This window comes from Colobus angolensis, unplaced genomic scaffold, assembly GCF_000951035.1.
Source record: "Colobus angolensis palliatus isolate OR3802 unplaced genomic scaffold, Cang.pa_1.0 Scaffold163, whole genome shotgun sequence".
Taxonomy (NCBI): Eukaryota; Metazoa; Chordata; class Mammalia; order Primates; family Cercopithecidae; genus Colobus; species Colobus angolensis.
In genome coordinates this window covers 2385233-2411794 of record NW_012114744.1, presented here as the reverse complement: position 1 = coordinate 2411794, position 26562 = coordinate 2385233, and the positions used below count along the sequence as shown (strand labels likewise).

The following is a 26562-nucleotide window of genomic DNA, read 5'->3' as shown; positions in this document are numbered from 1 at the left end:
CTTCTTCAACATTTAAGGACCCTTGTGATTATACTGAGCCTACCTGGATAATTCAGCATAATGTCCATATTTTAAAATCAGTCCATTATCAACCTTAATTCTGCCTGGTTTAAACCCTAATTTCCCTTTGCCATTTAATGTAACATATCCACAGGTTCCAGAGATTAGGACATGGACATAGAGATCTTTTGGGGCCATTACTGTGTTTACCACAGTTATGGGTACACAATTCAGGGAAAGGGGCTTTCTTATTTTTCTTTAAGGTAAAATATGCTTATTGAAATACCCTATACAGCTATTTTAGGAAAACAGGAACACATCTATGCGGAGAGAAGGGGCATTTATATGTGAAAAGTGATCTTATATATGGATATATAAGGTAGATGTCAAAAGTAATAAAGCAAATGGGAAACAATTCATAGGAAAACATGAAAAAGAAGAAAATATTCCAGTTAGCACCAAGCATTAATCAAATAATTTCTCCCAGCAGCAACCACTTTGCAGACCTTCATTCTTTGCTAATATTAATTCTTTAAAAGTATCCATACCACTGTCTTATAGCTCTGGCTAATTTAGTGACTGTAACATGATTTTTTGGCACTAAACATCTCTAGGCTTCACTGGAAGAGAAAAGCAGAACACTCCAGTAATAGCAGAATTTGCAATGAATAACCAATCAATCTGCTTGCTCATCTACTAGAATTACATTCATTCTCAGTGTAGAAAAATGAACATGTGGTAAAGATTCAGTTCTACATTGCCAGATGACACATCTCTAAACTCCTTAAATGAAAATCAGCTGATACCCTTGCACAACCGTTACTCAGACTTTCTTGTTCATGTTCAGGGTCCTCACACCACAAGGCTGATACAGCCCTGAAGGGGCTGTTCCCAAGAGAAATCCTTAAACATTCTAGAAAGCACCATCTACTAATTGTAACTTTTACTCAATCCAGAGAAAAGGAAAGCAAAGGGGTAGATAGTGAAGGACGTAGGGAAGAAGAGAGGCAAAAAGAAAGGTGAATAATAAGGTTTGATAGGCTGTGTATGTGTGTAGTTCCATGGAATAAGTTCTGCAGAATGAAATTAGTAAAGAATATTCTTCAAGACAATAGATTAATTCAGAGTTAATTGTGGACCCTTTTGGCAATGGCATTATTGCATAGATTATTCTAAATGCAAGTATGGAAGCCTAAATATATCAGCAACTTGTCCTCCCAGTAATGGTTTTTCCCAAGAGGAATTGGACCAATGAGCCCTTCATAGTCACAAACAAGTACAACTAGACCCAGTGGTAAAGAAATGAATTGGATCACTAGATAAATCTTTAAATTAAAGTTTTACCTATAACCATCCCCTAAAGAATTACTATGAAGCAACCTGCTCAGTTGAAATGTGCTGCCCAGAGAGGGTATTTACTATGCGAACAGCAAATATATACTGACCCACTAAACATGTACTGAGCACTTGGAAAGCAGCGTATTAGGGGATTTACACTAAACATAGATATACAGGTATCTGTAAAAGGGTGTGCGTGTGTGTGTGTATAATTTAGTGAATGTTTCTAGTACTTTTTTTTTTGGACATAGTTTCGCTCTTTCGCCCACGCTGGAGTGCAGAGGCTGCGATATCGGCTCACTGCAACCTCTGCCTTTCAGTTTCAAGCGATTCCCCTGCCTTAGCCTCCCGAGTAGCTGGGATTACAGGCGTCCACCACCACGCCTGGCTAACTTTTGTATTTTTAGTAGACAGGGGGTTTCACCATGTTGGCCAGGCTGGTCTCAACTCCTGACATCATGATCTGCCTGCCTCTGCCTCCCAAAGTGCTGGGATTATAGGCATGAGCCACAGCACCCAGCCTCTAGCTCTGTCTTTAAAGCAGAGTGCCCTGCTCAAGAAATGGAAGACTTTATGATGATTAATAACATCCAAATTCTACCTGACTGAATTTCTTACAATGAACTGTTTTCATGTGCAAGCATGATGGCTCTTCTTGGGCTCTTCTAGCTTCCATAACAGATTATTTCCCTTGGGACACCTGTCCAAGATTTGCAAGATACTTGGCCAGGCAAGACAGTCTGGTTTGTGGGGTAACTTCTACAGAAGAGGTGGGATAACTGGCCCAGAATGAGTTCAAGTCAGACTTACCAAGATCACAGCCTAAGCAAGGGTGCTTACACACCCTACTGTGAAGTACTGAGGTGCAGTGTAGGGAGGAGGGATTTGTTTTCAGCCACCTTAACATAAAAAACATAAAAAATAAAAATTTTTAAAAATAAAATGAAAACATGTATTTTTCCTACATAACAGGTAGAAAACAAATGATATTATTGCATTCTTCCATGTCCTTACAAATTCAGAGTTTGCATAATTTTTTTTATTTTTTCGCTTTTGCAGACAGGGTCTCACTCTGTCGCCCATGTTCAGTGATGCCATCAGGGCTCACTGTAGCCTTGACCTTTCAGGCTCAAGTGATCCTCCCACCTCAGTCTCCTGAGTGGCTGGGACCACAAGTATATAAGACCATGCTCAGCTAATTTTTTTATTTTTAGGTAGAGACAGGGTTTCCCTATGTTGCCCAGGCTGGTCTTGAACTCCTGGCCTCAAGCAATCCTCCTGCCTTGGCCTTTCAAAGTGCTGGGATTACAAGCATGAGCCATCATACCCAGCCAATATTTTAAAATACATAGCAAAGAAGTACAAATTTCCAACATAACCTGGTAATAGGAACCAGGTATCTTAAAGTTTGGAAGCCTTTTGGCCTCCAATTCTAGTTCTAGGAATGTATCCTAAGGAAAAAAGCATGGCTACATGCAAAGATTTAACCTTAAGAATGCTTGCCACATCTATTTATAGAGAAAAAAATGCAAAAAAGAAAACCTAAGTAACCACTCAAAGGATTAGCTAAAAATACATGTTTCAAACTACAACAAAGTATTCCGTGGCTGTTAAATTCAGTATTACGGTAAAGTATTTATTAAGTATTATTAAATGAAAAAAGGCAGATTGCAATTAATATATACAAAATAATATCCTTTTACACAAATCACTCAAAAACTGTAAGACATATTAACAGAAGATATCATTAAGCAGAAGGATTTGTATATTATTAATCATAAAATCTTCCATGTCTTGAGCACGGCACTCTGCTTTAAAGATAGAATTAGAAATGTTTATTAATTTTATACACACACTCCCCCCTTTACATATATCTGTATATTTACCTATAGTATAAATCCCCAATACACTGCCTCCCAAGTGCTTGATACATGTTTACCCACATTTATACTTATATGACTATGCATTCAACACTTACTATATGTGGAGCACTGTACTAAGCATATATTTACATACGCTATCTCATTTACCTTTACAGCAAGTTTATCAGCAGAACACTGTCCTCAATTGAAAGATTATAAAATTGACCAAGATCACTAGCCCAGTCAAGGGCAGAACCAAAATCAATCCCAATCTGTCTGACTTCATAGCTCAGACCCTTCTTTTTCTTCTTCCTTCCTTTTTTATTGGTATTGTTTAAGACATCTACAATGAAAATGAACTCCGACATGTTTTAAAGAAACATTATTTTAGACACTGGAAAGATTAAAATGGTATTGTGTTCTAAAACATAGCTCTTACCCTAGCCTTAAGAAATGAAAATATCACTAGGTGTTAATCAATACCCAACACAGAAAAATTAGTATTAACAACGTAGACTAAAACTGCCCTGCATAGGTTAAGGCAGGAACCAAGAGTGAACAAGCCTTTCCCAGCAGTAGGAACTGTCACAAACCCTACCATTTGCTGTGGTTATTTAGTGTACTGGGAGTTTTTGCCATTAGCTTGGGAATGATCTTTAGTAATGAAGATGACTCCAGGAAAATTACAGAAAATTATTCTTTAAAAGTTATCACATTGGATCTATCTTTTTAGTGTCAAACATCCACCATCAGATATTTTTCAGTTAAGGCTATAGCAATAGGAAGTCCAGGCCCTTCTCCTAAGCAGTCCCCTTTAAAGAACACAGGTTATATCAAGATATCACTCATCAACATCTCCACACACTGAGCACAATTATCTGGACCAATTATTTCACCGCAGATTTAAATTATTTCCCAAAGAATTCATTTGCCATTGAGAAGAAAGCTTACAGGTTGGGAAGCAATTAGCTAAACCATAATGTCAGATACCGGATTTAATTCTATCCAGAAATAATTTCACAAAATTCAAGATGATGCTATTCACCATATAATCAGAAGTCTCATTTGACGCCTCATACATTCAGAAGCATAGGCTAGCAGTAAAAGACCTTGGGGAACACGAGAACAATAGAAAAAAAAATCATTATGTGCAACACAATGTGCCGAACATATAATGGATCATTTTAATCGTTTCATGAAAACTGAATAAAACATATTCCCACCAGCCCCAATAGGACAATGTGAAAAGATCACAGCACTCCTGTAACTTGATTCTGAAAGAAAACGTCCATTTGTAACTCAGGTTACGAGGTGATGTTAGATTCTATGGCCAACATTTTTGGATCAGTCTTTTGCCATTAGCTTGTCTGTTTTGTACCTCATTCTAATTTATTGCATTTGACTGCCTTCTTTGTTGAAATGGCATTATAACATCCTTTCCTCATCACCCTGAAATTGTCTCTCCTTGGGAAGCTTTTGTGGTAGGACTGTGCATTAAGGGCATAACATAAAAATGTAATGCTGCATATTTTCATACAAAATACAACATCACAGGACCTTCCTCCCAAAGGCTAAATTCTCCTAATCACCAGTATAAAATACCAACATTTAGGGGGAAGGCTGCCTCACAAAACGTGGCTCAGGCAATTGTTCTGGCTGCCCATGCAACTTCCATGGCAGCTCTTCAGGGCAGAGCTGCTTTCTCCACTTGTATTGCCAGCATTCCTAGAGCCACAATGCTGGGTCCAACCTGTGACTTTTTACTTGTGTTAGAGAAGGAGGAAGCTTATTATGAAGTGCACCTGCTGAATTCTGTAAGAGGCCTTTAGGCTGAAGTGCTGAAAGGAAAAAAAGTCTGAAACTGTTATCACACCTACTTATACCCCTAGGAAAGGATCTGAAACTGAATTTAGGTTGAGAGATTCAGGCAACTGGGGCTTTCTACCAAATGCAGGGCATTTATTGTTATGCAAATATCTCATAATACCAAGTGGGCAGCCAAATCCAAAAGTATATGATATCACATCATACCACATGTATATGATATATCATACCATGGGAATATGATATATGGCTACCCCAGTGAAAGACAACTGCCACCTAAATGCCCCAGTCCCTGCTTCCTTTCTCCTTTTAACATGGTTCTCCCAAAAGGGACCTTAAATTATCATATCTCATTTGCACAGTGGCTGGATAGAAAACAAAAGTGCAGAGCCTAGCACTGCTGTTTACCCAGGCTTATTCCTACTGTCAATTCTCAAAGGCAAATAAGCAAAATCAAAGCCCAGTCAGCTAAATGGGTAAAATATTCAGTCATTTCCTGACCAGATTAACCAATTCCACTGATCATGATAAATGTCATGTTATCCCTTATTCTAGACATTATGTTTTCAAGGGCCACACACATTACAAATGATAAAATATTCTGCATCATTTGGGCTGACAGCCAATCACTTGTAGCTGTGACCTGATTGCCTGCAGAGGACTGGTCACCGTTAGGGAGGTGGCTCAACTGCATGAAAGACAAAATAGAAATGTTAGTGCTTCAGGAGCAAGGAGTTCTAATAAAACACAAGAAAGTCAAATCTTGGTATGTGGAGTAAGCTTGCCCAATAGTACCAAACAATTCTCAGGGAGATTTATTAAGCAGCAAGTAACTATTTCATTTGTCACCCTCAGACTCCACAAATGCACCCAGGTCAGAAAAAGAAAAACCAGTTACCTCAGGCTTATAATGCTAATATCCTAAGAAACCTCCAGAATCATTTGTGAAATAGTAATAAAGCTATAAACTTCTTGTATAATTCTCAAGAATTCCCAATCATCTGGTTGTTCATACTATCAGCAAAAAATTATTGATTCATATTAGATCCTAAACTAATGTATTCTTTAAGAACCATCTATTCTACAAAAAAAAATGTATTCACTCAGGAAGAAAAAAGACTAACTCTAATTTTTTAAGCTACAAATTAGAGAACATTCAATGCCAAAGAAAAGGAGAAATTAACTCTATAAACCTAATTCAGTTTTATCTACCTAAAAATGCGAGGTGGAGAAAATTCTAAAAATATTCATGAAAACTAATGTCTTCCTGCTGGCAGCAGTGGTTACAATAGAGATATTTTCCTTATTAAAAATGAAAAAGCCTTAAAAAAAACTTTAATCAAATTGCTGTGATGAGAAAGGTTCTGACAGCTATGAAACTGACTCAGTTAAAAATTCTACTATATATGTGTGTTTTACTTTAAGAGAAATTCGATGTACCAAATAGAATTTGAATTTGCAGATGAATTATTTGCTTTTGAAAGAAGTCTGCCACCCCTCAAAAAAATTAAAAATAGAAAATGTTTCTTCCATTCATTTGAAAGTCTACTGACAACAGAAATCAATGCACAATTTCAGGAAACAAAGGCGAGCCATATTCTGCATCCCTGAATTATTGTTCCAGCCTGACACCACACACAGCTGGTGTTACTCAGACTCCACTTCCTCAACAAGAGAGGCTGGAAAAGGTCAATTTAATATTAAAAACAAACAGACTATAGTCAGGTGTGCAGCTGGTAATTCCAGAGCATATGAAGACTCAAGCACTCAGGGACATGGATATTTTATATCTTTAAAAAAAAAAAACTGCCCAGCTTGCCAGTCCTCTGCTTGGAATCAAATGTAAACATGGTCTTGGCCTCATGAAAGTCTGAAGGAAAATTATTCATGTTGCAACACCACAGTAAAAGGTTTTCATTCTAAGCATAAGTACTGGAGGGTAGCAATGCTGTTTCCTGATCTCCCTTACACAACTAAACAAAACATCTTGGATGCATGTTAGTATAAATCCTAAAAGAAACAAACCAGAAAGTAAACTCTTAGGTGTATTATTTCCCTTCTTACATAGTGATAACTGTCCATCCCAATAAAAAGTCAAAAAGGTTTATCAAATTCCTCAGTGAAGAAAATGCCACTTAATCCAACTAAATGGAGATTAAACAACGCAAAGCACGCTATGACATCTATATCAAAATATCATAAAGCTTTTTAAAAAAAGAACTTATGTGCATGACTTAAAAAAATTCTAACAAAGTTAGACATTTAAATTAGATAAACCAATGAGTGATTATTAGTATTTAGAGTCTCCTTAAATATTAAGTGTAAGTTAAAATATGATGCCATTACAAAAGTATAAATTCCATTCACATTTCAGACATTTTCATGAATAAAGAAAAGGTTATTGACCTTATTGTGTTTAATAAGCAAGACACTCTGAGAGATGAGACTAAGTATTAGGTGAGGTGAGCATAAAACCCAGAATCACTGATGTTCTGTCTTTACATAACTTTTCACCCCTCACACATCATAGACTTTCATACAGCAAATGTTTAAATGGGCATATTGAATGCAATTGGAAGGATAAGGCAATAACATAAATGACTAATATAACAATACCTAATAACAGTAGGTAGCATTCATTGAGCCTTTACTAGGTGATAAGTATTTTAAGGCATTTAAAACTCACAACAGGCAAGGCACAGTGGCTCACACCTGTAATCTCAGCACTTTAGGAGGCCGAGGCAGGAGGACTGCTTGAGCCTAGGAGTTCAAGACCAGCCTGGGCAACAGAGCAAGACCGCCTCTACAAAAAATAAAATATTAGCAGGGCATAGTGGTATGCACCTGTGGTCCTACCTACTTGAGAGGCTGAGGGAGGTAGGAGGATCGCCAAGAGCCCAGAGGTTGAGGCTGCAATGAGCTGTGATTGTGTCACTGCTCTCAAGCCTGGGTGTAGAGTGAGACCCTGTCTCTAAACAAAAAAACCAAAAACAACAACAACAACAAAAACCACCTCACAGCAGCCCCATGACACAGTACTATTTGTAAGCCTACTTTACAGGGTAAGAAACTGAAGCCAGAGAAGTTAATCTACTGAAGGTCATGCAGCCAATAGAATGAGGATTTCAGTCTATTTACTGACTCCAGAGCATGTGTAAACCAGAAAAGACGCTCCCTCCATTATAAAGTACAATAGAACATTAAAAAATGCAGGATGAGGCTGGGCACGGTGGCTCACGCCTGTAATCCCAGCACTTTGGGAGGCTAAGGCAGGTGAAGCAACTGAGGTCAGAAGTTCGAGACCAGCCTGGCCAACATAGTAAAACTCAGTCCCTACTAAAAATACAAAAATTAGCCAGGCGTGGTGGCGGGCACCCGTAATCCCAGCTATTTGGGAGGCTGAGGCAGGAGAATTACTTGAACCCAGGAGGCGGAGGTTGCAGTGAGCCCAGATCACACTACTGCACTCCAGACTAGGCAACAGAGCAAGGCTCTATCTCCAAAAAACAGAACAAAACAAAAAAACAAAGCATGTATACAAACAGTAACACAAATCAATATAAAGCAGACATGCATGAATTATAATTTCATTCATCTTATCCCCTTAGAATAGAAACTGCCAGACGACAGGAACCAAACTTAATAAGTTTTTCCATTTAAAACAGTTTTTTCTTTCTTTGCCATTTGTACGTTCAATGTTGCCATTTTCTATTCTGGCCTATACTTTATTTTATATCATATATATACACACAGCATGTTGATGCCGCTATGTAATGTGTTCCTGGTATGGAAAGCTTCAAAAATAATTAACATATCAGCTGCTTATCATGCTTGCCATTTTACTTATTTCAATTAAGCATTACACCAATCCCATGAAGTTAATATTGTCCCCATTTTACAGATGAACAAACTGAAGCTGAGAGATAAGATGCCCAAAGCAACATAGTAAAATTAGACCCCCTTATCTTCCTGACCCAAAGCCCAGGTTCTTAAGCGCTGTGCTATATATTTACAATAAAAATAACTAACAGAGTAGGCCTGCCTGGAACTAACTTAGAAAAAGGGTGAGAAAGTCAGCATAGATGAATCTATAAGCCACTAAGTATATTCACCCTTGCAGCTTTCAGGAGACTACACTAATTATCTAGAGATTATTAGAGGATTACTGCTTTATACACTGCCTAAAACAAAGGTAGATGAATGCAGTATTAATTGTTTTGGGAATGAAATACGTTTATAGATTCATATTTATTATGCATATACATAATACGCTGTTTCAGGTCAATTCAATCTCTATCAAGTTTAAGGACTTTGAAAATCACTGCAAGTAATGCCAAATAGAAAAAGTTCTTTAAAAATAAATTTAAATTCAATTTAATTTTTAAAGGTGACAAATGTCATCCCGAATCTATTTTTAGAGAAAGGTTTGGTTTCAGATCTCTTGATCATAAGGATCCATAGACTTATTAGAGCCTCAAAAAGGTTGATAACTCAACAGGACTACAGAACCAGCTTAATAAAAATGGGGGATCCTGTTTTTGAATATAAAAACTCATCAATCCAGACCTTTTTAATTAAAGAAATGTGAATATTTGGCAAGAACTGGAGTAAAACATATGTAAATATAATAAAGTGATTTCCCAAGATATGACAAACAAGAGGAAGAACAAATGTTCTAAGGGCCATAAAAATAGCATTTACATAAAACATAATTTTTAAATGTTCTAAGTACAAAACCATTCTTTTTTTATTTTTAAAAATATTTTAACTAGGCCAGGCGCGGTGGCTCATACCTGTAATCCCAGCACTTTGGGAGGCCGAGGAGGGCAGATCACTTGAGGTCACGAATTCGAGACCAGCCTGGTCAACATGGCGAAACCTCATCTCTACTAAAAATACAAAAATTAGCCACACATGGTGGCATGTGCCTGTAACCCCAGCTACTCAGAAGGCTAAGGCAGGAGAATTGCTTGAACCTGGGAAGCAGAAGTTGCAGTGAGCCGAAATCCCACTACTGCACTCCAGCCTGGGTGAAAAAGCGAGACTCCATTGCCAAAAAAATATATATATATATATGTATATACACATATATATACACACACACACACACACACACATTTATTTTAGGTTCAGGGGTACATGTGCAGTTTTGTTATACAGGTAAACTCGTGACTCAGGGGTTTGATGTACAGATTATTTTGTCACCTCAGTACTAAGCATAGTACCCAACGGTTTTTTTTTTTTCCTGAACCTCTCCCTTCTCCCACCCTCCTCCTTCAAGTAGGCCTCAGTGTTTGTTATTACCCTCTTTCTGTCCATGTGTTCTCATTATTTAGCTCCCACTTAAAAGTGATAACATGAAGTATTTGGTTTTCTTTTCCTGTGTTAGTTTGCTAAGGATAATGGCCTCCAGTTCCATCCATGTTGCTGAAAAGGACATGATCTTGTTCTTTTTTATGGCTGTATAGTATTTCATGGTGCATATGTACCACATTTTCTTTATCCAGTCTACCTCTGATGCACATTTAGGTTGACTCCATGTCTTTGATATTATGAATAGTACTGCAGTGAACATACGCATACATGTGTCTTTATGGTAGAACAACTTGTATTCCTTTGAGTATATATCCAGTAGTGGGGTTGCTGGGTTGAACGCTAATCCTGTTTTTGGTTCTACGAGGAGCTGGCACACTGCTTTCCACAATGGCTGAACTAATTTACACTTCCATTAGCAGTGTAAGCGTTCCCTTTTCTCTGCAACCTCACCAGCATCTGTTATTCTTTGACTTTTTAATAATGGCCATTCTGACTGGTATGAGATGGTATGTCATTTTGGCTTTAATTTGCATTTCTCTAATGAGTAGTGATGTTGGCCATTTTTTAATATGCTTGTTGGTTGCATGTATGTCTTCTTTCGAAAAGTGTCTGTTCGTGTCCTTTGCCCACTTCTTAATGGGGTTGTTTTTTGCCTGTATGTATAAACAATTCTAATCTATTTGTTAAAACATACCTTTATGACAACACTTGTTTAGTGAAATCTCACTTTCCAGGTTATTTAAGATTTTTACAAGTGCAAATAATTCCTCCAAATTAATGATGCTTTACTAATACCACCACTTTTACATTTACTATATGTTCCCTACAAACATATATTCAGTGGGTAATATAAGTTACTCCATTCCAAATAAGTGTTCTTCTATCAGTGAAAAATATCCTGACTATTCTTTTAATTTCATAACTAGTTTCACCATTGCAGAGAGAAATTAAAGACCTAAATTAAAGGACAAATATATCATGTTCAATTAAATATACTCCAATCAAAATCCCAGGTCTTTTTGTAGAAATTGACAAGCAAATTTAAAAATGCATGAAGGTATGAAAGGATCAAGTCTAGCCAAAAGAATTTTGAAAAAGAACAGACTTGGAGGGCCTATACTACCTGATCATAAAGCTATACAGTATCACAATTATGGTATTGGCCTAAGGATAAATATACAGATCCCTAGGATAAAATAGAATAGAAATATAGGGTGAACTGACTTCTGATAAAGTTGCCAATTCAATGGAGAAATGACAGTCTTCTCAAGAAACGGTGCTGGAACAAGTGAATATTCATTTCACTAAAAAAAAAATGAACATTTATCATTACCTCATACTACAAACAAAAATGTACTAAAGATGGATCACAAAGAAGCAAAACACACAAAACACCTGGAAGAAAATACAGGAGACAAATATTCATGACAATAACATAGGCAAAATATTTTTACATAGGACAGAAGATATTGATAAACTAGACTTCAAAATTAAAAACTTAACATTATTAAGAAAACAAAAAGGAAAGCTGCAGACTATAAGAATATTGTCAATACATACACCTGACAAAGGATTTGTATCAAAATATATGAAGAACCTTCAAAACTCGATAATAAGAAGACAACCTCATTTTTAAAGCAGGCAAAGGATTTGAACAGACACTTAACCAAAGAAGATATACAAACAGCCAAAAAGAACACGAAAAAATGTTCAATGTGATAAGGATGAAAGACATGCAAATTAAAATCACAATATACCACTACACACCCACGAAATTAGCAAAAATTAAAAAGGCTGACAATACTAAATGTTGACAAGAATGTGAAGCAAGTGAACTCCCATCCATTGCTAGTGGGAATGGAAAATGGTTTGGCAGTTTCTCAACAATGACATGCCTAGGTATTTACCTAAGAGAAATGAAAACATATGTCCACATAAAGAAATATACATGAATGTTTATACATGCAGCATATATATTTATAGCTATATAATTAACATACAAAATATGTGTTAATTATCCATGTTATAATTATTTACAGTCAAGAGTAGGCTATTAGTAGTTACGTTTTTAGTGGTAAAACGTCATGTGGATTTTCAACTGTGCAGGGATCAGAGCCTCTAACCCCTAAGTTGTTCCAGGGTCAACTGTATAGGCATTCCTGCCCATAACCGCAGCTGAGCCCTAAGCCAACAGCTAACCTCAACTGATAGCATATGCCAGAGCTATCCTGGAGATCCACTTCAGGTGAGCCTTTAGATGACTACAGCACCGACAGAAATCTAACTGCATGAGACCCTTCATGAGAACCACCAATGGAGTCCAGTTAACCCACAAAACTGTGAAAGATAATAATACATAATTGTTTTAAACCAGTATGTTTTGAGGGAGTTTGTTGTGTAGCAATAGGTAACTGAAACATCCTTATACCAACATAAGACTAGGAAAGTTTCAGATGAGAAATTCAGACTTCTGAGACAAGTCCAGGCTTGGACTATCCATGTGTATCACCAGGCCAGACCCTACCAAAGCCTTCCCCTGAAAACTAGGTGTTCTAGAAGAAGCCAGAGGTAGAGGAGGTAGTAAAGAATACTCCAGTGGAGTCACTGTGATTTCCTAATCTCTATGCATTTCAGTCGGGCTTGCTACTGCCCAAAATATGCCCAAAAGCCTCAATCTTAACAGTCTGAAATGCTCACAAAAAAATGTAAAATAATTTTTCTAGTTCCTGAAATTATATCAGTATTGCAAGCAAACAATTCTCAATTTTCATGCTGTACATAAACTGATGATTATGAGTAACTCATTATTTATACTTAACCTTTAAGAATGGTGAGCCAACTTAGATAAGACGTAGTCAATTTATCAGTATATGGCAAATTATCAGTATATGGTAGTTTACCCACTGACAAATTTGGGCTTAGTAATAAGCTATTATTCTGTTTGTATCATTTGTTCCTGCTCTGAAGGATGACAAGGGCTGATTACCGGCATGTTTCTGACATGTACCCATTATGTGTGATAAACTCCTTGGCCTGGAAAATTTTATTAAACTCAATATTAACACCCTACAAGCCCACGCATCATATTTTCAATGATATTACCTTAATCCACAGCAGATTCAAATTTTAAAGAACATGAGCACTTGATATATGCTAGGTACCCTGCTACACTCCGGGGATTTGTCATCAACTGATAAATATTTCATTCAGAAGAGCCCAGTGGTGGGTCTGAATCATTAACACACTGACATTACTGAGAACCATAATGTGACACAGACTGGTGTGTTTATTTCATATCATTCATTCATTTTAGAGACAGGGTCTCACTTTGTTACCCAGGCTTGTCTTCAACTCCTGGGCTCAAGCAATCCTCCTGACTCGGCCTCCCAAAGTGCTGAGATTACAGGTGTGGGCCACCATGTCCAGCCCAAAATCTAAAGAGATATTTCTGGAACACTTAAGATTCTTACCTTTGTTTTTTATTTATTATTATTATTTTTTGAGACGGAGTCTCACTCTGTTGCCCAGGCTGGAGAGCAGTGGTGTGATCTCAGCTCACCACAACCTCTGCCTCCTGGGTTCAAGCAATTCTCCTTCCTCAGCCTCCTGAGTAGCTGGGACTACAGGCGTGTGCCACCATGCCCAGCTAATTTTTGTATTTTTGTATTTTCAGTAGAGGCAGGGTTTCACCACGTTGGCCAGGCTGGCCTCAAACTTCTGACCTTGTCATCCACCTGCCTTAGCCTCCCAAAGTGCTGGGATTACAGGCGGGAGCTACCATGCCTGCCCCTTTATTCTTTATTTGGTAAGTATTTGTATGTTTATTTAAATATTTATGTGTCTATTACTCATACTAACATGGAAAACACTTGCACTGATGAAGTGTTCTGAGTGGACAACATTCCAACCTTTAGTGGCTGAAGCTAATCCTGCAAGAGAGCGATGACCAACCAATGATGCTTGCCACTGGGCATCTGGCATTTGCCAACCCTGACCCATTTCATCAGTTTCATACAGTCTCCTTCCCTCAAACCTCCTATTGGATCCCTTAAAATATTCCCATGATGGAACTTCTAGTCTTCACCCAGCCTTAAGAAGTGACAGTCAGTATTTTCCACTGCTGAACTCTCTCTCCACAAATGCCCCTTGATAAGCCCTACCCTGGCAGATATTCAGGACCCCAAAGGCCAATTCCCCTAAAACAGAGAGTTCATTGGATAAGTCACACTGTAAGCTTAGACAGTAGATGGTTAAACGCTGGTAGCACATGGTAGAGCCATGGTATGAATCCAGGCAAGTGAAAGTCAGAGTCTCTGCAATTAGTTGCTGCATCTGGCATGTGGTTGCTGCCATTTCTAAACATGCATTAAATTGCATATTTGTTTGTTTGTTCGTAAGTATCTGAATTAATTACTAATACAAATAAAATACATTGAAAATCTTACTATTTACTATTCTAGCATGGTAAATGGGACCTTTTAAATAATATAGCATTTGTGCATTGTCTTGTTAAAAACACTAATAAGTGTGTTAACTCGTGCTTTATACTGACTAGGAAAAAATGGAAGGATATCAATACTCTTCAAAAAAGGAACAAAAAAATGACTATACAATTAACAATCTATAAATGACTATTCAATTTATAGTGTCCATATAGTCTCACATTGAAAATTTAACAGTATATGAACATAAATTAATGCAGTGACTATTATTAATGTTTAAAAAAATACACATGATCAGTGACTTTTCCAGCTCAGAATCCATAACAACAATGAATCCTATTCACATCCTGTGTAACTCCATGGGGATGCTATGGGGAAAGTTTCCATATATGGTAATTTTCCCCATAGACTCCCCACAGTTTATACAGGATATGAATCTGGTCCATTGTGACAATGCAAACAACAAATCACTGAAGACTCACATGTAATTTTTTTCTGAACAAACTGCAGGCTAACAAATAGACCAATACTGAAGTGAAAATAAGAAATCTGAGGATTTAAAAATAACCATTGCATATTTTTATTCCATTTCTGTACTGGTAAAGTATATAAATATCCAGAAGAAAAAAATTTCCTTATTTACTTTAAAATATTACCTTGATACTAAAAATACAACGTCAACTACTAACAGCCAAGGAACTCAAAAGGAAATTTCACATCAGAATGTGTGTTCTCAGAAAAAAAGAAAAAAATGATACAGTAAGATGAGTCAAATACGTTATATGAGCTTTAGTTTTTCAGGCTCCTGTATGACTATGTTCCAATATAATGCCTAAAATCTATAATTATTTTTCCATGTTTGTGACTTCAGCAGTCTGTGGTTTTCTACTTATCTAAAGTCATGCAATATTTTTCTTTTACATTCAATGCTCTAAGTGCAGACTTAGAGGTGGGTTTTTGTGCATATACTTAAGTATTTCTATTTTTGTTTTAAGATGAAAGCATCTAAAATCCGACGTAGCTAAATCTAATAACCAGATTAATGTTGTGGGAAAGGAAATGGTTCATGTTCCTAAATTACCTAGTTTCATATGATAAATAATAAAAAGGAAAACCAAACAGACTACTAAAATGCCAAACATACTAACAGCAAAAACAGCAGTCTCTGACATAATGATTTAATAATAATTAGATGTTTATTTTGAAAAATGGTCCAGATGTGAACAGCCATTTTTGAATGACCATAGTTACTATTCAAATCTCAGCCAATTCACAGAAATTACACACCAAAACAATAGGCTCAAGTTTAATCTCACATGTGACCAGTTACCAAGAATGGCCTGAGATGCACATAAAAGAGTACAACTCACTTGTTTCTTTATCAAAGAGATGTCTGTTGAACTACAGTATCTTGGTGATTTAATATTGCTAGAGTATTATTCATCTGACTACCTCTCACACAATGGCTCAAAATTTGAGAAAATTATCTAGTTCTTGGTAACTGAGAAGCTGTCATTTTCAACTTAATGCACTCATCAGTAATGAAAACAAAGAGCAACAACTGAACTTTTGGTGCCCATCAAAGACAAATCACATGGCATATCAAACTGTATCCCAAATCCTGTCCAACATCTGGCTGCCTACTCCAGGTGATGTAGATATCCAAGGAATGGCAGGGAATATGTGTGGACCAGCCACACCAGAGCTAAAAAGGACTCCTGACCCCCTGACACACCCATCCACTAGTTTCTCATCTCCACTAAGCTCAGGTGGGGGGATCCTATTAAAGCTTTGTTGGTTCTTTGGTGATTTATTTTCTCCATCCACAGATGGTCTTTTTAATTATTATAACTATACAAAAAATTTTGGAAGAGGATAAAATAATTCTATTTGCTCCAGGGGCACTCTGTTTCTCAGGAGGTAAGGTGTTGCTCTCTTCACTGGACTAATAAGGTAGGTGCTTTGGAAGATGCATTAATGTGTTAGGCTAGGGCACAATTCCCACCACAGTACATCTTAAGTGGTACCCTTGAGAACTGAAAAAGCAAAACATGGGAGGGGAGACAAGAGGAGGACTGAGCCCAATAAATGCTAATTAAATAATTCATCATACTTAAAGTACCCACTCTTTGAAGAATAACTGGCTTTATCAAGGAGGATGTAACCAAATGTCAGCAGTGCAAAATTAGTTTTCCTCAAAACCATTTACTCCACAAAAAGAAAGGATGAAACTTTTTCTCCCTCTCTCCCTAAAAATATTTTCTCCTCTTATAAAATTTTAAGAGAAAATAATAAATTTATTTTAAAATATATCATTAAATCGGCCAGGTGCAGTGGCTCACGCCTGTAATCCCAGCACTTTGGGAGGCTGAGATGGGTGGATCACTTGCGGTCAAGGGTTCGGGACCAGCCTGGCCAACATGGTGAAACCGCATCTCTACTAAACAAAAATACAAAAATTAGCTGGGCATGGTGGCACATGCCTGTAGTCCCAGCTACTCAGGAGGCTGAGGCAGGAGAATCGCTTGAACCCAGGAGGTGGAGGTTGCAGTGAGCCAAGAATGTGCCACTGCACTCCAGCCTGGGCAACAAAGCAACAGAGTGAGACTTCGTCACACACACACACACACTATATATATATATGTATAAAATTAAATCAAATTAAGAACCCTAAATATACATTTTAATTATCACCCTCCTCAACAAAACTTGATAGTACTTTCTTCTTACACCTAAATTATTCTGACCACAGAAACGAAAATTGTATTTCTTCAAAGCAGTTAAAGAGGAGACATACTATTCCCATTGTTAGACATGGGAAATTTTAGCAAAGGAAAAGCTCAGCGAAATACATCAAGATGGTAATAAACAGAGTTACAGAAGCTATACTTCCCGCTTTGTGATGATCAGTCTACACATACTATAGAACACCCATTTCAAAGTGAGCCCAGAATAGACTGACTGTGACCAATCTACACAACCGTGGGAGATTCAGATTCACTAAGTCAAAGAGATGAGACTAGTATCTTTGGAGATATTGAACTAAAGCAGTATCAGGCATAAAACACCATTTATTAATTCTATTGTCATAGTTGTATAAGTCTTTAACTTTGAAGAACTAGGGTTTACTCTTCAACATAAATTTTTTGGTATTTTTAAAGGCTTTTTTGTGTGTCTGTTTTTTTGGTTAGGGAGGGTGCAAGTATTTAAAACAATATTATTTCAGTAAGACTGAATGTGTTATAATGTTACATCCAGGCTACTGCAAATTCCTGCACTCAAAGATCTGAAACATAAAATCAACTTAATCAATACAATATTTGAAAATGAAGACATTTCCTTCTGTTATAGGCAAAGAGCAAGGGGGAGATAAAGAAAGTTTAAAAGAGGCACTTACAACATGAATCTATGGCATCAGAAGTCAGAATAGTGGTTACCTTTTCATGAAGAGGGGAAATAACATTGACTAGGAAAGACCACAAGAGAACTTCCAGGGGAAATGGAAATGTTCTGTATTTTGATCTGAGTAGCATTCTATGGGTATAAACATGGGCAAAAATTCACTGAGCTGCACACTTAGACTTAAGCATTTTACTGCATGTAAATCATACCTCAATTTAAAAAGTAAAAGCATCTTATATAAGCAAGGCACTGCAACCATAATCAAGGATAAGAATCATGAAAATCAGAATAAGTTAGAAAAAAATTAACTCTTTCCAGGATCTACCACAGCACTGTATACAGAATAGATACTTAAACAAGTATTTCTTATGATAACTTAGTAAGAATACCCTAGATGGTTTGGGAGATCCCTTTTGAACTAATTGGAATTTCAAATGTGACTATTTTCCTGAATATGCTAAATATAGTTTCAAACCTAAAAAATAGCCTCCAAAAGGTTGAAATCAAAGGCCTAGAAAGCTATGTCTCAGAACACAAAGAAAATACACTTGTCCTAACACTGAATGCAGACTTAGGGTATCTTCTTTTTTTTATTATTATTATACTTTAAGTTCTACATGTGCAGAACGTGCAGGTTTGTTACATAGGTATACACGTGCCAAAGAAGGCAATTCATTTTCAACACAATATCCACTGACAGTATGAATCTACCTATGGTCCTCAAATTATAAGCAAGAAACAGAACTTAACACTCACAAAAGACAAAAAATGTTAAAAACCTGCATGATAGTATTCTGTCTTCTGAATGATATTTTATTCTCTTCAGTAATCTGGTAGCTATGGAGACCACAAGCAACCAGCAGTTTTCACACATACCATACGGCACATAGGTGATATTATCAAAAGATCAGGTTTGATGATGGGGAAAGGCTATGTGTCTGCTTGGTAACACTGAGCAGACAATGTTAGAGTCCCTAGTCCAAGAACCAAAGACTTCTGCACTGAGTTTTAACTTCCATTTTTGGCTAAACCAAGTAACAGGTCTAATTTTCCTTTAGTATATAAATATTTCTGCCCATACCTAGGCTCCCACATAAACAAAATTCCATGACTGAAATGAAACCGAACAGTCTTTGACACTTTGTGATCTATTTCTATTTCTTAGATAACCAATTGTAAATGTACCATTAAGCGAATTAAAAAAATTATGCCTAAATTATTAGGGAATAATACTATCACAGGCTGAATGGGATATTACATGGCACTATTATTCTAACATGACTTTGATTAGGCAATGTGGTAGTCTGAGATGAGAAGCTTCTACAGTGAAACAAAAGTAACCCTTTTAAAAAGCCAATTAAGAAACAAAAGAACTGAGGACTATTTGCTCTCTTGAAACACTACTATTCTGCAATAATCAGCTATGCACAAATAGTCACACTGATCACCTGTGATCAGAAAACAAAGGTCAAACTACAAGTTCATAAGAAATCGGTTTCCTAAATTCCTGCCCTAAACCCCTTCTCCCTGGCAAAGATAGTGCCTTGCCAATATTTAATGCTCTAGCCAGCAGGTTGAAAGTCTCTTTAGAAATTCTTATCTCTTTTAGAAATTCTTAACTGTCATCTTTGCTAATAGACGATGACAAAATATTCTGCAGAGCCTGTACAACTGCCTTGATGTTATATTTCTATGCCCAACATTAAATATTCCTCACATAGGTTGGTTACAATTTTTAAAATATCAATTGTAGCCATCTACAACTACTGGCCTGCCTAGCCCACTGTGTAGGGCCTTCTCTGCACAAAAGCAATTTCATTGTATAAGTTTTTAAAAAGATATGATCCTGCTGGGCTGTGATGCTAGCCAGCATATCAAAATTGAAGCCACTGTGGGGAAAAAAAAAAAAAAATCCATCCTTAAAAATAAAGCTATTTCTTATTCATTTTGAATCTACATATAATGTCTATATGTTTTCGTAAAAATATGGAAGAAGAGTATATAATGATACAATTTATCTCTTTAGATGAAAAATGTAAGCCTTTCTTTCCTTTCTAATAAACACTATCATCTCAGATCCTCCCAGTATCTATTTTAAGGTTTAAGCACCATTATGGAGCCTACAACAATAGATCAGTGACAGGCCTGATCCCATCAATTAACACATTCTAGGGTGGCTGTATGGATTCTAGTCTTCCTACCTCCCTCTCAAGAGGCCTGGTTTTGACACATTGACATCCCTGGCCTTAAGGATGAATAACCCAGTTAAGGGGAGTTCCTTCCCTGAGACCAATTCCTTTGTAATTAGAGCCAAAATACAAAGGTTGTTAATGACCTAAGGCGAAGTGATATGAACTCTAAGCCAATGAAACCATGACAGCAAGCAGATTTCTAAATAGCAGAGAAGTGGGATCCATTTACTTACATGACGATTCAGTGCCAAACATGGCTGGCTCCAGAGGCTGCTTTTTAAAAATTAGAAGAAGAAAGAAAAGGAGGGGAAAAAAGAAAGAAAAGCGAGGAGAGTGTACATGTGAGAGTGAAGAGATGAGCCGGCTACACAGCAGGGGTCATGAAGCCAGACAATGCAGTCCAAGCTGTGTCCAGCTGCCAGATTCTCCTCTTACGAGCTTCAGTTTTCTCCCGTGTGATTGAAATGCAAGGTCTCTTAACAGCACCAAAAACCGAAGAGCTGCTTTTGAAAATCCACTAGGCAAACGAAGGCCGACGTGGCTCTTCTGGGATGCAGTGAGGCTGGACTAGGTAGCAGCAGAGGCAGGACTGGGAGCAGCAGCAACAGCGGATACTGCAATCCCCAGCCCTGCTGTAGCAGTAAGACAATAGCAGGGCTTATGCATACGCTAGATGACGTCAGGGACACTGCACAGACTGACTGCGCCGCTTGAGCCAGAGGCTCCAGGGGCTCCAGGAGAGCAGCGTGATTGAAAGGGGAATTCCTTTGTCACAAAATGCACAAGACCGAGAGCCACGTATATATTCCCCTCCTGCGCAGCTCTTCATCCCAAGATACCAGGCAGTAAAAGAGGACTCAAAGAAATTTAAATATTGGCTTTAGAGCAATTAACCACAAAGACATCATGCATATCAGGCTTCTTGGTTTTACACAGCATATAGAAAGAACTTTTCAAGGGAATTAAGAATATCAGAAGTGAGAAAAATTATCTGCCTTTAGAAGTAATTACAGAAGAGTTCATTGTTATTTTCTTGAAGCTTATGGTAGACTGACAGATCAAGGATTGTATACTCAATCACAAGTATGTGAAAATATGTATACTATTACACATATATTCTAGGCACATAAATACATACAAATGTAACAGTAAAATAGTAATCTTAAGTACTTAGAACACTGCTTGGCACACAGTGAGTACTCAAATGTAGGCAATTCCATTACTAGCTATCTTGCAACTATTATTCAAATGTGAAAAACGCTGCTCTAGGAATATATTTACATACATGTATTTTTCCTATTTCTTCATCGTGACTTACATGAATTTCTGTCATTTTCCAGAGCAACTCAGTCATTTGAAGGCTGTGTGCACACACCTCTGTGTACCTCTGTATGAGTAAGCATTTGTGACCAACACATTTCTTTTTGATCTACCCACACAAAGAAATAATTGAAAATATTTTTTCTCTTGACTCACTGAAACAAAAAAAGTCTTCCTTCTTTACCATATTCTTATAAATCTGTTTTTAAAGAAAAAGTACTAGAACCATATGAACTTTCACTAGCTATCCAATACAAGCTAAAAAAAAAAAAGTTTTCTTATGTTTTTAAAATACTGAAATGCACAAAAAATAAATATATATACATATATACGTAACCCCACAATCCCACACTTTTAAAATCATATACAGTAGAAAGTTCAATAGTTAAAGTCTCCTCTCCACCCATTCATCCAAGGTATATACCTTTTCTAATTAATTTCTTGTGTTCACAAAGACATGTCTTCATCTCAATACAGTTTTTAAATATATTCTGCTATGAAAGTGGAACTACATATTACTTTAATATCTAAAACTATCATTAGTACTTTTTCTGGTCAGTATATGTAGGATCTACCTCATCCTTTTAATGACTGCATAAGATTCCATTGCATGAATGTACCACAGTTTATTCAAGGTAACTTGATCTTTAGCTTACTAAAAATGCTGAGCCATTAAGAACAACATTTGATGATGCTACATTAGATAAAGAACAAATCATCTGTTGCAGGAAAGAATAACAATTAGCTAATACTGAGTGTTTACTATGTGCCAGGCACTATCCTGGGTCCTTTACATGTATAATCTTCATAATAACCCTACAAGGTAGATACCACTTTTATCCACATTTGACAGATGGTTGATTACTTTGTCGAGGTCACGCAGGTAGTGAATGATATACTGGGCTTCAAACTCAGGAGTCTGGATCCAATGCTCTTAACCGCACTACGATAATGCCTCTCGAACAATGAATAAATAATTGGCAAAATTATATTTAAGGGTTTAACTGAAATGAAGGGAAAACAGAAACCAACTCAAAATGTGAAGGAAAAAAATCCTTAAAAGTGAAAGGTCATCAGAGAAGAAGAAAAAAAAAATCACAGAAAATTGCAGGAATTAATAAAAATGTATACCTCCAAAAATAGTCATGTCAAGAACCAAGAGGGAATATCAATAATGGTGTTGAAATGTAACTGTAGGAAGTGGGAAAGGGTAATACAGTTCAAAAGGGTGGAACCTTAAAGACAGATGTCTTACATAAGGTCAATTTTAAATTGCATATGAGATGTTGTCACATAAATAGTCACTCAAATAGTAGATGGATATGGCCATCAGAAAGGCAAGAGGGAAAAGAGAATGAGAAAATGGTCCCTGGGTTAGAGATATTTTCAAACAGAGGCCATAGCCTACATTTAATAACTGCTTTGCCGACTCATTTATGTTGCTCCTTTTGTTGGTTCATACAAGGGAGGGTGTATATATATGTGTATGAAAATGCATTTTTCTGAGGGCCTATATTTACTTCTTGGCACAGGCTTCTAAGAGTTAAAGGCTGTAATTGTTTTAAGTCTACTTTTTAGACAACTGTAACAGGATCAGTATGCTGAAAACATTAGGCATCTCACTTGCCAGGAAAACCGGACACAAATCACACCCTCTGACTCCTATGAAGATTTCTGTCACGTGGAGGCCTGAGGCATTTCTAAACACTTTAGAAGGTTTGGATCCACATTGCTGAAGATCCACCTTTAACCAAAATGATTCCAAAAGTTTAGTTCATTCCAGTTCTCTTCTCTAGTCACCTCAGAGAAGGAACACAAAGTTAAATGTGTTGCCTAAAGAAAACATAATGAAGAAAAATGAAGGATGAATAAAACTGATCTGATGTCCCTCACTATCCCTCCCTCTCCAAAAAGAAAGTCATATAATACAATCCAAACCCAAAGTGATCTTTGGCTTATCCACTCTGTCTGAATATCCCTGCCTGCAACCTTGTTCTTCCTTCACAGTAAAGACAGTGCTGTTAATTTCTAGATAAAGTTAGCAATGAAAGGAAGGATAACATTCAAAATAGTTTAGTGGTCAAAATAATAATCATTAAATGAGAATGCTATTGACAAAGAACAATTATAGCGAAAATCTTAAAGTCAGTCAATAGTCACTTTTAAAGGAAAGCCTATCATGCATTCACTCAACAACTGTTTTCTGGGAGCGTACTGTTCTACACTCTAGGCATCAGCCATGAAGAAAGTCCCTCCCCTGTGAAGCTTATATCTTAGTGAGTGAGACAGAGAAACACGTGACATGTCAAGTGATAGCATGTGTGATGAACAAAGATAAAGAGGAATTACAGGATAAGGAGTAATTGAATGAGAAGGTTATTTTAGGTGGCCTGTTAGGAAAGGCCACTCTAGAAAGGTGACATTTCAACAAGACCTGAAAAAACCACATGGTTAGCATGAAAACCACATGGAAGGAAGAATGTTTCATGCAAAGGCCTTGAAAAGAAGTGTTTTGGGGCCCTTTAAAATTTTTTAATAATAAATCTATTCTTGAATCATCAAACATCAGTTTTGAAAGATATCCCCTTCAGTGTTACGATGATGCCGTCAGTACAAAAGTGATTGTGCTGAAAGCAAAATAAATTCTCTTTTCTAATACAAAAAAAAAAATCACTCTGCCATGAACTGAAAACATGAGTTGTTCTCTTCAAAGTTTAATAGACTAAATATAGCTATCTTTGCAATAAATGTGTAAATGTTTATAAAAATCACTATGAAAGACAACATTCAAAAGAGCTTCCCACCACATCAGACAGGTAATTTAATTAATGTATTTATTAATGTGGTGAGAACTTAAACCATAATTTTTTCTCTACAGTACACACAACTAAATTTGAAAGTGTCATATCTGTGAATTTCTTTAAAGCCACCTTTGTTTGTTCACACTAAAGTTCTTAGTCTCTTAGTATTCTCTTGATGTCTACTTAGAATGTTAAAGCTGTACGTCTTAAACTATCAATTATACATATACAGAGTATTACTTAAGAACAACAAAGAAATGTTTTAATGGCAATATATAAACTATAGAAAACGAAAGAATTCATCAGTGATGGTGTTCTTTGTGGGAAGAGGAACAAATTTATAACTAAAAGCATATTCATAGTAAAGCTCTGTGGTAGGATTTTACAAATTTGATTTCTTTGCACATGGCTAAAATGTGTTCCTTCCTGCTTCAATGTAGTACCACACATAAAGTGAACCTTCTAAAAAGGTAGGTGCATTTTACTTCAGAGCCCTGGAACACAAATTCTAGAATGCTAATCTAACAAGGAAAAGAAAATCAAAATGCACACACAAGACACAGCTACAGGTATACTTGCTTTAGAGAAGCCCTAAAACAGAATACTAAAGATTTATAAAACAAATCTTTTGGGGCAATTAATTGCTTTAAAATGTTTTATCTTCAAAAAGTATCTACCACAGAGTCCTTTAAATAGCAAGCTCCTAAAAGCTATATTTTAAGTGATCAATTTCACAAAACTTTTATTTGCACACTGTAATTAACTGTCTTGCCAAAGATCCACCTACAGGTATAATTTATAGATACTGTGTATGTACAGTTCAATCTGGATGCAAACAGGAATTTGTATTACACTGGGTATGAAAAGTGGCCTCTCTCTGCCCTAGAAAAAAAACTTCCAATTCTTCGTTCTTTAGTTTAAAAGCAATCTGTCAGCAAACAACGTCACCATTACCCAAAAGTTAAAATTTAGGGTAATATAATTCTTAATTCGTTACACAAATTTTGGGCAAAGACTCATGTCCTTACCTGATCACTGCTTTTACCCTACCAGATGTAAGGGAACCGCCCACTTACTCATCAAGCAACCACTACCCATGGTTAATCTAACCTTATTTCTAAACATGTACCAATTTACCATTCAGTGAAACTAGAAATTGAGAAACAAGGCTATGCAATTTAAAAAAGGAAAATGTTAGAAAGGTCAGAAAAGGTCAGAAAAATCTGGGCACATTTATACTCAGAAAATTTAGGAGAAAAACTGAAATCCTCCAGTTCACTTCATTACATTAACATCATCTAATAGAGCCATACACAAGCACAAAACCACCACCACAATAACAGAAACTCTGTACACTGTGTACATATTTTATTCCCTGTGTGAAATAATCTCAACTCAGATGTTTGTACTTTAAATCCTCTGGTCTAAGAAATGTGGGTTAATTATGGGTTGGAGTTTATTTTAAGTCCATTTAAGTATGATCCAACTGAAATGGAAGAAACAACAAAGGTATGTCTCAGAAATTCCCTTAAGCTCTTATCTTAAATTAATCACAATTTGGATAAAACAAATTCATACAATACTCAGGAATAAACTGATGCACAATATTTTTTAAAGTATTCACACAATCAATGTAATTTTTAAAATATAAATTCAAAATATTAAAGTAATTCTACATAACTGAAAAATATTTAACATTTAATTTTACCTGTATAATCCATAATGAAGCAGTAAGCAGGAAACTGAGTATTTTCCAAGTACAACTCTATCAGCCAGAAAATGAAACAGCTCCCTGGACTGACGAACCGTTCTGGGGAAGCCTCCTGCCATGTGACATTAAGCACACCCACACTTCTGCTTATCTCTCTCAAGTGGCAACGGCTGGGTTCTGCTCTCCTTTGCCTGGTCTTTTAAAGTCTTCCTTAGAAATGTGCACACCAACATGGCACAAGTATACATATGTAACAAACCTGCACGTTATGCACATGTACCCTAGAACTTAAAGTATAATAATAATAAAATAAAATCTAAAAAAAAAAAAATGTCTCTCAGAAAATAACTGTTA

The 26562-nt window shown here is 36.6% G+C and overlaps 1 protein-coding gene across 4 annotated transcripts in view; it reads right to left on the bottom strand.

The window, feature by feature from the left end:
- ST7 (suppression of tumorigenicity 7) overlaps window positions 1-26326 on the bottom strand; it is a 215186-nt gene extending 188860 nt beyond the window's left edge. For 3 of the 4 annotated variants that reach the window (XM_011937375.1, XM_011937373.1, XM_011937371.1), the window contains exon 1: window positions 20610-21224. Coding sequence is in view for 3 of the 4 variants with exons in the window: in XM_011937373.1 (XP_011792763.1) it covers window positions 20610-20631 (22 nt within the window). In the remaining variant the exon portion in view is untranslated. Of the gene's footprint in view, window positions 1-20609; window positions 21225-26205 lie in introns of those variants that run through there. The other variant, XM_011937374.1, reaches the window with a different exon arrangement.
- Window positions 26327-26562: the final 236 nt, after the last annotated feature.